This window comes from Clarias gariepinus, chromosome 3 (genome assembly GCF_024256425.1).
Source record: "Clarias gariepinus isolate MV-2021 ecotype Netherlands chromosome 3, CGAR_prim_01v2, whole genome shotgun sequence".
NCBI lineage: Eukaryota > Metazoa > Chordata > Actinopteri > Siluriformes > Clariidae > Clarias > Clarias gariepinus.
The window spans coordinates 36,625,797-36,637,388 of record NC_071102.1 but is presented as its reverse complement, the minus strand read 5'-3'; the positions used below and the strand labels follow the sequence as shown (position 1 = coordinate 36,637,388).

The 11,592-nt window shown below is 42.3% G+C and overlaps 1 protein-coding gene across 2 annotated transcripts; it reads left to right on the top strand.

The window, feature by feature from the left end:
* Positions 1 to 895: 895 nt before the first annotated feature.
* LOC128519579 (suppressor of cytokine signaling 7-like) lies at positions 896 to 7,941 on the top strand. Of its 2 annotated transcripts, XM_053493350.1 has the most exons (10): positions 896 to 2,187; positions 3,038 to 3,090; positions 3,352 to 3,456; positions 3,594 to 3,701; positions 3,789 to 3,922; positions 4,050 to 4,218; positions 5,384 to 5,512; positions 5,767 to 5,902; positions 6,188 to 6,326; positions 6,954 to 7,941. In XM_053493350.1, exons 1-9 carry the CDS (start codon positions 1,283 to 1,285, stop codon positions 6,303 to 6,305), a joined length of 1,857 nt encoding a protein of 618 aa, XP_053349325.1. In that variant the 5' UTR covers positions 896 to 1,282; the 3' UTR covers positions 6,306 to 6,326; positions 6,954 to 7,941. The 2 variants fall into 2 exon arrangements, with proteins under 2 accessions (XP_053349325.1, XP_053349326.1); XM_053493351.1 differs by lacking the exon at positions 3,352 to 3,456.
* The last annotated feature ends 3,651 nt before the right edge of the window (positions 7,942 to 11,592 follow it).

Below are 11,592 nucleotides of genomic sequence, written 5' to 3'. Positions count from 1 at the left end.
GGAACAAATTGTTACATGGTACCGTTTTTTTTCTGTAAACAATAAATATCCGAACAGCCAGGGAAGATAAAAACATTGTAAAGACGCAGGAACTAGAAATGCATCTCGTATGACTCATAAATGTGAAATTCCAATAGCTTTGGATTTTGGGGAAATTTTATACTGTCCACGTATCTCGTAATTTTATTTTTGAATACAAGAAAGAGGAATGTACTATTAAATTTACATTTAGGAAAGTTTTTTTTTTTTTTTACGTAGCATTATTATAATATAATTATGAAGATAAAGATACATTTATTATAAATTTTATCCTACTCCTTGTAGTTAAAAATATTTATAACCACACGGCACAGTGAGCTTATTATTTAAAAACAAAAAATACAAATACAATATTGAAAGAATACTAGAATAACTTTTTAAGATTCTTGTGTGAAAATTGACTTATGCTCTTAACTATCCACAGTTAACAGAACAAAAAATAAATAGAAAATGTACAGTATAAGCAAAATTACAAAGAATAAATAATAGACAAAGTAGACCACCAAACAAATCAAAAACTAAATAATAAATGGGGAAAATCAGTGGTTCATTGATTTAAATCTAAATGTCAATACGATAACACAATGTTATATAACACTCGTTATATTAGATATAACGAGTTCAACATGTTTTGTGTTTCACAGAGGAAAAGCAATATTCTAGAAAATGATTTAGATAATTTACATTTATAAATGTAGAACTTGGTCGTTAAAATATAAAATTTGACAGTGTGTTCAAATGGCTTGTTACTATGGCGAAAAAAAAGAGATAATTATATCCTTTAACGTGAAATTATAACCCTTCGCTCGGTTGTGATTTTTACTTCCTGGTGACGGTGACGTCATGGCGCGTTTTGGCACTTCCGTAAACCAAACCAGCGGCAGAGGCAGAGCTCGCGCGAGATAGCATCTGTAGGTCCGTTAAAGTGGCTGCGGCGCGCGCTCGCGGGGTGGGGTTTACCTCATAAACGCGCGTGTGTGTTTAGTGTGATCAGTGTGTTTAGTGTTCTCTGACTGACACGAGCGCTGTTGTGAGTACCTCACGCGCAGGCGGAGCGTTAGCTAGCATCCGCGCTAATAATACAGGAGACAACAGACCAGCTAAAAATGCCTTCCGTCCGTCAGCGCTGAGGTGTGTGTGTGTGTAGTACCACCACCGGCGGAGGTGAAGGAGGAGGAGAAAAGATGTGGCGTTTAACTGAGGAGTGAGAACAGAGGGAGGCGCGCGCGCGCGCGCGGTGGGAATGATGAGTAACGTTAACGTGAACGCGCAGGAGCGCAGTCCGGACTTCGTGCTCATGCGTCTGGTTTCTGCAGCTGAGTATGATGACCTGGAGCCGGACCGTGAGGAGGTACTGGAGAAGACCGGCGGGTTACCACCGGGGGGAGGAGGAGGCAGAGAGGAGCCGAACTACAGCGCCGACACTCAGGCGTGTCAGTGGATCCCTGTGCTCAGACTCAGTACCCACGAGGAACCTCAGGAACTTCAGGAAGGACTCTGTCACAGGCGCCTAAAGGACCATTCTGTAGGGGACAAACCGGGACACGACTCCCTCAGACCCGGTACCTCCACCCTGGATCCTGTCCTGAGTCTGGCCCGGCAGCTGACCGAGATCGAACCGAGCTCGGACACCGCGCGGAAGGACGGAGGAGAGGTGTGCTCCTGTCAGCCCGGAGAGGACCCGAGTGAGACCAGTGACACCCTGCTGGTGTTGGAGGGTCTGGGTACGAACCAAGTAGGACACAAGGGGGCGAAAGAGCAGCCGAGTTTCGCTCAGACTCTGAGTGAGTCCGCATCTCTCAGTGGCCTGATGCGCCAGCTCACCTCTGACCCCTGCTGTCAGGATGCCTCCGCCGCCCCTCCGGCCCCACTCAGTCGCCCACCCACTCCGAAACACGTGGGCTCGGGCCTGCAGCTATCCGCCTGCAGCAGCAGCAGCAGTATTAGCAGCGGGAGCAGGGAGAAGGAGCGAGGGAAGTCCAGGAAGGGCTCACTCAAGGTGTGTTTGAGCAAACTGTTCCGAACGAAAAGCACCGGCAGCACCGAGCGAGGTCACATGACCAACAAGAGACCATCCCTCGCGTCATCCACTTCCTCCGGAAGCAGCCTCGTCGACGTTTTTGGCTCCGGCGATCCCGAAATCACCAGGTCAGGATGCACCAATCTTCATACGTTTATACACGGTTATACAGATGAGCTGTGAATATGTACTAATAAGCAAATCTGTGCTCTAGATCATATGACCCCAAATAGTAAGCCAGCCTGTTACCATGACAACCTTATCATTAAATAATCTACTTCCATATTCAATTCAATTTTATTTGTATAGCGCTTTTAACAATTGACATTGTCGCAAAGCAATTTTACACAATCAAAAGAATTATTTAAGTTTGTATGAAATGTGAATGTGTATCTACGCCGGTTTGTTAGCCACGGTCTGTTAGCCTTTGATAGCCCTACACCTTAGATAGCCATACTATGTTGATGTCGCCACCCACTTCTTGTGGCTCCACCCCTTCATACCATGTTCAGTATGTGTCTGATTTCTAACACTTTACTTGTTTACGGTTTCAGCATGTAGCGCAGGAATTGGATTGTTTAGACTGCGTGAGAGACGTGTGTTATGTGAGGCATCTGAAAGTAAAACGGGCAGAGTTATGCTAATGGGCGTTAGAGCTATCCATTATGGTGTAGGCGGAGTCAGGCTAGAGTGTGAGTAAGATGACGCTAATAAAGAAAGAGGTTTAAAGCTATTGTGATTTTGAAAAACTCAAAGATGATCAGCATTATGTGGGTGAGTGTTAACATAAGCAACTGAATAATCAGATAACAGTGGAAATCAGATAATCTCTCTGGAGCGGTTTGATCTTGTGTGTAAAGTCATGAAGTCTGTTCTTTCATTTTCATTAAACACTAAAGCTGCTGATGAGCGTCACATCTCTCACTTAGTTTTGTAACTAACATACATTCATTTGTTTCTCTCCTTTGTGTTTCTTAGGTCTCAGATGGTCAGGCCTCACAGTGCCTCCTACTCTCCTGTTCCCTTCACTGGTGAGGGCCTCACTCTCATTTATAGATTTAAGACAAAGTGCATGACAAAATGGGTGTAGAGCAGTGAGGGCTCGCCCTCGCCCAACATTTACACCGTCCATGTGTGGGTTTCACCCAAGTCTCTATCTCTCCCTGTCTCTTTCTCTCTCTCTCTCGTTTGTCTGGTCATTGGTCTTTTCTATTTGCTTTTTGTTCCCTTTCTGTCTATTAATTGGTTTCTCTTTTACTGTCTGTCTGTCTCTCTCTCTCTGTCCTGTTTAGGTGAGACCGTGTCTCTGGTTGATGTGGACATTTCTCGTAGGAGTGTAAACTCTCTCCATCCTCCCACGCCTCCTCCTCCACCCAGGAGAAGTCTCAGCTTGCTCGGTACTTTCTCTTTCTCTGTGTCTCTCTCTTTCTCTTTTACCCTCCTTTCTCTAAGTTCTTTTGCTTTTCTTCTTCTTCTTGCCCTTTGATGTTACAGTGTAAAGGCTTGTTTGTTTTGTTTGTTTGTTGTTTGTTAGATGATTTGGGAGTACCTCAGCCCGGACGCTTGCTCTCCTCAGCGCAGTCACTACAGCCTTCACGCACACACTCTCACACACACATCCACCACAGCCTGAGTCTGAATGGTAACACACGCATGAATAAAGTAATAATTATTGTACAAACTCGCGCACACTTACACAGGAGTAAGTGTCTGCATTGTGCTTTTGCAGATACAACTCTCCGCAGTGTTCCGTCTAGGCCACGTCCCCTTCAGAACGAACATTCAAGTGGCCCCGCGCAGCGTCGATCCCTGTTGTGTCCTCTGACCAGCAGCTTTGCCACCAGCCTGCAAGAGCTGGAAAAGGTGAGATCCCTGTCTTTCTATAAATATATGCCTTCGAATATGTCTCTGTCAGTTCGTTTAGGGCAGGATGAGTGACTCCTTGCTCTGTGTGTGTGTGTCTGTGTGTGTGTGTCTGTGTGTGTGTTAGTGCGGCTGGTACTGGGGACCGATGAACTGGGAGGATGCGGAGATGAAGCTGAAGGGAAAAGCAGACGGCTCGTTCTTGGTGCGAGACAGCTCAGACCCGCGATACATCCTCAGCCTGAGCTTCAGATCGCAGGGGGTCACACACCACACCCGCATGGAGCACTACAGAGGTGTGTGCACACACATACACCACTCTCTCCCACGCATCCTGTTTTTCTAAGAGAACATCTGATTCCTACACACTTTACACACAGATATGTGGTGAGGAGTGTAGATGTCTGTGTTTACATCTATGTATCATCCTCTCAGCATATGACCACACACACACACACACACACACACACACACACACACACCGATCTTCCTCTGTCCTACATACACAGTCAGCGTGGCTTCGTTTTGTTCTTTCGTCTCTGTCATTCTCTGGAAGCTGTTTGTCTGTGTGTAGGAAGAGGAAGTGGTGAAGTTGCCTAAAAAAAGAGGAAATGTTCCAATTTTGCAGAAAACACTCGTTCCCTTTACACAATTATACCTCCTTCATTTACAGTATCAGGCGTTCCTCTTTTTCTTTTTCCACTTTTGCTAGTAAATATCACTTCAGCTGCAGAACACCACAGATGGGGTCCAATAGTTTTCGTTTTTAGGGAGCAAAAAACAACCAAGGGCGTACTAGTACGTTTTAGTTTTTTTTAGTAGGGGGCACTTCTGGCAGTGCCGAATTCTTGATCTTTAGTTAGAAAGCATGGCCAATACTTTTCATTGAGTTGGTGGCAGAGCAATTAAAGAGTTCTAATACTTTTAATATTAACATAGGGGAATCGTACAACCAGGGGTGCTAATACTTTTAATCAGGGGCGCAGACAAAAGGGTGTCGGTACTTTTAATTTTATACACACTTTTAAATGTGTGCATTTTTATGGGCACAACCAAAGGGTGCCAATACTTTCAATAATAAGGTAGGGGGTGCATACACCCATGGGGTTCCAATACTTTTAATTAGGGGCGCAGACAAAAGGGAGTAGGTACTTTTAATTTTATACACACTTTTAAATGTGTGCATTTTTTAAGGGCGCAACCAAAGGTTGCCAATACTTTCAATAATAAGCTAGGGGAAGCATACACCCATGGGGTTCCAATATTCTTAATCGGGTACGAACAAGGAGTCAACCTATAGGTCCAAACGGGGAGGCAGTAGCCATGGGGTGCCAATACTTTTAATTGAAGGAGGGGGAGAGAGGCAGTCAAAGGGTGCCAATAATTTTAATATTTTGTTAGGGGTAAATTAAGTCTCTACCTTAAAGGGAACATGATAAAAGTGTTTGTGTGTGTGTATAGGTACGTTCAGTCTGTGGTGTCACCCAAAGTTTGAGGATCGTTGTCACTCGGTGGTAGAGTTTATCGAGCGAGCCATCATGCACTCTAAGAATGGACGATTCCTGTACTTCCTACGCTCACGAGTTCCGGGTGAGTTCACAATTGCTCCACCTCTCGCTCTCATTCCCACCCGTCCATCACTTCACCTCTCTCTCATCCTCACCCAATCATCACTTCACCTCTCTCATCCTTACTTCTTCACCTTGCGCTCTCCACCTTACCTTGCCCAGATAGAATTTTTTTTTGTTTACTGTTTAGACATGCATAAACTTGAACAATGGTATTATTTGTTGGTTTGTAATTTAAATTTTTTTAACGTAGTCGTGCCTCTGTCTGTGTCTCAGGTCTCCCTCCGACCCCAGTGCAGCTCCTTTATCCTGTGTCTCGTTTCAGCAGCGTGAAGTCTCTGCAACATCTTTGTCGCTTCTGCATCAGACAGCTCGTCCGCATCGACCACATAGAGGAGCTACCACTGCCCACGTACATGCACACACACACAAACAAACACACACACACACACACAGATGAGCTACCGTGTCCCACATACACACACACTGTGGGCCATCACCACTGTCCACATATGCAAGTGACAAGCGAGCACAGTCGAGCTACCACTTCCCACGAACACACACACACACACACACACACACACACACACACACACACACACGCAGAGGTCATTTCCTTCCTGTGTTCTGATTGGTTGATCTGAGTCATGTGATCCTGAGACGAGATTACTCACATGGTTCTGTGGTTCTCTTTCAGGCCTTTGATCGGGTACTTACGGAAATTCTATTTCTATGATCCAGAAGAGGAGAAGAACCTGTCAATCAAAGAATCAGGGCGGGACTCTGGAACACAGGAGGCAGAGTCTCAGACGTAGCAGGAACAAAAGATGCACAGAGTGAGAAAATTACATGAATGCTCATTATAATGTTTTATAATACAACCTTTAACTATTTAAAAAAAAAAAATTATAATAATAAGAGGGGGCGTGTCCTAAATATTACGATAATAGTCGTTGTACAGAAGGACAGCCGTATTAAGACTTTTGGAATTTTGTAAAGAAAATGTAAAAAAAAAAAATTCCACCTTGTACCAACACATTATGCGTATCACACTCCCTGGTTTGTTATAAGCTCAGGGTTTTGATATTTTTTAAAAATTTTACTGGGCTTTAGTGTCGTACCATATCAGCCAATAGGAGGAGTCAGGGGGCGGAGATTTAGTCATATGGTCATGCTTTTAAGGATGATAGATGAGAAACTCCAGCACTTATCATTTATAAGTCTGTGTGTCTTTCAGGTTAAATGGACAATTGGTTGTGAAATGTATAAGTTTCTAATTCAACGATGACTAGCAACACACATCTAAACACTAAATAGCATAGCTTGCTTAACATAGTAAACTAGCACACTACACATCCATCTACTGTTGTATATGTGTGTTGGGTTACACAAAGTATTGGCACCCCTGTAGCTCCAGCTTGACAAATGTCTTCTAATGAATACTTCCCTCTTTTTCTCTGCAGGTGTTTATTTTTATTCGTCGTACGCAGAGACCTGCTGAGACCAAACCTGGCTGAGTTTTGATTGACAGATCGACTACTGCTTTTTTGTTTTGTTTTGTTTGGTTAACACTGAAGGATCTGATCCGTTATTTTGGTGGTATCGTGAGTATAGCAGTGTTTTTAACGATGATCCTGCCTTTAGGAAGGCAGGGGAAGTGGAAACCTGCAGCTGATCCAGGATCAGACGTTAATGTGAAGATGTGAAGAACTTCTGATGCACTGATGGACATTTGTGGAACTTGGACCATTTATAACTGGACATGTTTCTGCTCCTATACCAGGTCCTGCTCAAACTTGTGTTCTCTTATGGTCGGTATAAGGGTAAGGTGCGTGTGTGTGTGTGTGCGCACAGATGGTGTATATGGTGTATGCAGAAGGATGCCCTCTATCCAAACTAATGACTGTTCAGAGCGGAGCTGCTGGTTCTGCTGTGTGTAACAGAACCAGGTTCTCCCACACTCATATCACTCACACATTCTCACACACACACACACACACACACACACACACACACACACACAGAGTGAGGAAATAAACATGATGAAAAAACAACATCCCTCTTATTATTATAATTTTTTTTTAGGACCCTTTTAAAAGAATTTTGAAAGAATGTTTTAATCAACATTTATTTACACACACACACATCAGTTAAAACACTGATGTCCTGTATTAACAGCCTGGGGTTCTCCATCAAGTTTATGCCGTTATATAATAAACAGCTGACAGAAACATGTAATGACTACATCACATCTTTAACATAAAGCCTAAGAATGTGAAATATTTACACTTGATTTCACGTTTCTTTGTTTTATACGAAATCTTTAATTACAGCTTATATAATCAGCAGCTTTTGGATTTCTCAGTCCTTTAATAACTGTATGCTCAAGCTTGAGCCTTCACAAGCCTGAGTCAAATTCACTAAACACGCGTGCACACACTTCAGTAATACGATCTAAACCTCTGCACAAAGGAGGTTTAAAAGGAGTTACAAAGATCATTATCACCTTCGCTGACATTATAACAGTGAAAGAGACTGTACAGATTCCTGATGTGAATAGGTCTCTTTTGAAAATGTAATGATTTTTTTTATTTAATTCCACTTTTAATTAATAATAAATCTCCAGTGGTGCTTGTTTAGACGTCTCTGACGTACAGCACTGGCTACTTCACATAAAACTCATTTTTTTTCCCATCAATATTAGATTCAGTGTTTGTTATAAAGGCATCAAACACTCTCGCATTATGTATGAAGAAGTTTTTAAGAATTTTGCCAGTGTGAAATTTTGTATCTAATGCTTTTTCCTTCACAACTCTCAGGCAGTCCTGTAAAAACCTGCTCGGTCTACAGCAGTGAGTTGTAGATAAGTTGTAAATGCTTTCACTTAGCAATAATATACTCACCAAAGCCAGGAGTGCAGTGAGTGAGGATCGAAGGTAGATGGTTACAGACAGGATATACTCCAATAGTTCATCTGCCTGTCTCAGGCTTATTCAGTTTACCCAGTTTGCAGAGAATCCATCTTTGTACAAAATTGACTGAAATCCATCTTGATATCGAGTACAGATGTGACAGGTGTCATGCCCAGAGGTGAAAGTAGGCCTGTATGATCCGCAATACTGGGGAGAGAGCAGCTGCCTGTCAAAACCACATTCAAAACCAGTCACAGAAGCTCTTTCAGGAAGAACACATCTGATTACATTGTCATCTTAACACCACATCGCTGTTGTAATTGCTTCCAAGTCGTTCTGAATCGACTCTGAAACGGCTGTGTTGTTCTGCTGATGGCTAATTTGAGGCTGAATCCCAAATCCCTTTAGAATCTTGTGTGTGGGACAAGGGATTTGTATACCCGACATACTAGTTTTCCAGTTAACGCTATTTGGGATTCGACCCAGGAACCCGGAACTTAAAGGAGCTGATATTCTAAAGAATTAAAGATTCTTATATTTAGGACTACAGAAGTTTTACTTCACTGAGCTCTTATATAGACACAAACTTCTAGCTCTCTCCTCTGTCTCAGCCATTTTTATTGTGTATTATCCTTGCGTATTTAACCTTTTATTGATAGTCTTGTATTATTATTGTTACAAATATCTAACAATTTATAATTCTTATATTTCAATTTGAATATTTTACAATTAAACCGTAATGGTATTTAAATAAGAGGAACATCTGAGATGAGTGATGTAGTCGTGGGGTAAAAGAATTTCCTCCCCTGTTCCTTATTATGTTTATCTGTTTATACCTAAACACTCCCTTCCCTGTCAGTCAAAGCAACATTAGCCTTGCTGGAGTAATACACAGCTGAGCCACAAGGGGGCAGCAAAGTAAAAAAAAAAAAAAACAGCCTCCATTCATGCCTCTATCCTTTGTTTATACCACTTGTCCTGTGTAGTAGGGTCATGAGGGACCTGGAGGTACCGAAAAAAACCAAGCACAAAGAGAGCATGCAAACTTCACACACGCTGAAGGTGAGATTTAAAGCCACCCCTGATGTAGGGAAACTGAAAATGACTGCTGTTCCAGCCCATGCATCATCCTTCGATTTCACTGTGTCTTTGGGAAATACCTGTCCAGAGCTCCTCAATCTTTCACACACGCACAGAACGATGCGTGTGGGCACACAAAATCTTCATGTGGATCAAGAGTGCCCCCTTGTGGAGCCAGTTGCCCTGTTGTGTTTGTTGGCTTGTGCAGTGCAGCACTGATACAAAAAAAAACATTAATATAAAATCTAAATGATCAGTATCTCTTGTTTTGCTTGTTCTTATTGCAGCTTTTGACACCATTAATCATAGTATTTTTCTTCACAGATTAGAAAATGTAGTAGCAATTAAGGGAATGGCCCTCTCCTGTTATAAGTTTGTAAATTTAAATGGTGACTATTCTGCATATTCTAAAACGAAGTTTGGTGTTCCACAAGGTTCAGTTTTAGGCCTACTGATATTTTCTCTTTACATGCTTCCTCCAGACAACATAATTCATAAGCATGGTATTGCTTTACACTGCTGTGCTAATGACACACAGTTATCTTATCAAAGCCAGAAAAAGCAGCTTAAGAAAGTTTTTTAGTAAAAGCAATGTGTAAAGGACATTTGAAACTGGATGCTAATCACTGTAACTTACTTCTGCTTAATCATGATAGAAGTACTGATACTAGGACCACTTACAGCTAAAGCAAGCGTTCTGTTCACACAGTAACTCTAGATGACCTTTCTGTGCAATCTTTCATTTGAAGCTCATGTAGATAATATTACCAGGATATCATTCTTTCATCTCAGAAATGTTGCCAGAATCATAAAGATATTGTCATTACACAGAAAAATATTTCATGCTTTTATCACGGCAACAAGTAGAACTTCTAGACACCTTACTGTCTAGAAGTTCTACTAGGTGCCTAAACCTCAGTTAGTCCAGAATGCAGCAGCCAGAGTCCTCACTAGACCCAGAAGATATGAGCTCATCACCATTATCTTATTCACATGGCTACCCGTGAAATTTCGCATCGAGTTAAAATATTACTATTAACCTATAAAGCACTAAATGTTCTTGCACCACAGTACCTGAGTGAACTGCTGGTGTCTTATGATCCCCCATGCCTACTTTCATCAAAGGCTGCTTGTCAGAAACAAGTATTATGAAAACTAGGGCAGGGGACAGAGCTTCTTCTTACAAATTTATGGAATAGTTATAAATTTGTAAGAAAATATAAATTTTTAAGTCTAGGTTGAAAGACTCTTTGTGAATAGATTTGCCTTAGGTAAAGAAGCAGTCATGAGCTTAGAGTATTATGGTGAACTGGTATGTTTGGATGCTGTCTTCCCCACTCTCATTAATCACTCAGATTAATGGACAGGGAAGTGACTTGTTGCTTTTACATCTTAGGGAGCCCTCATGTCAGTGTTTCTGTCTGGCTTTTCCTTATAGTTATGCTGTCATAGTTAGTCCTGCTAGAGACCCTGCTTGTACTTTACACTAAATATACATTCACCTAATACATATTACTTTGATCATACCAAACTTGTATCACTCTTTTATCTTTTCTTCCTCTCTCTCTCTCTCTCTCTCTCTCTTTCTCTTTCTCCCCATACTTCTCTGTCGGCGCTCCTGAGCTCCCAGTGATCAAGACCCTCTCTGCTCCCTGAACCTGTCTGACTCACCCTGGTTCCCCGCTTCTAGTTGGAGACCTTGTCGCATGGATGCCCTATGTGGTCTGCCTTGGGTGCACATGGCCACTGGGGATGATTCCATTTTACCAGGAAGAGTGTCCTGGCCTTGGCTGATGCAGACAACTTTTCTCTGATGTCTTTTGACTGCAGTTCAGGACTAGAATTTCCTAAAGTTTTGTACCTGTGCCTCCAATAACAAACTGGACTCCATATTAACTTGAACACATCATCTGCTATATAGATCATTCAGCTGCCTAACACACAGAGTGATTGCAAAATAATTCCTACTGTACTATCTGTTTCACCCAAATGGGGATGGGCTGGGAGTCTGGTTCCTCTCAAGATTTTTTCCTAATCCGATCTCAGGAAGTTCTTTTTTTGCCATGATCACCCTCAGCTGGCTCAGCAGGGACATTTTTCACGGGTTGCT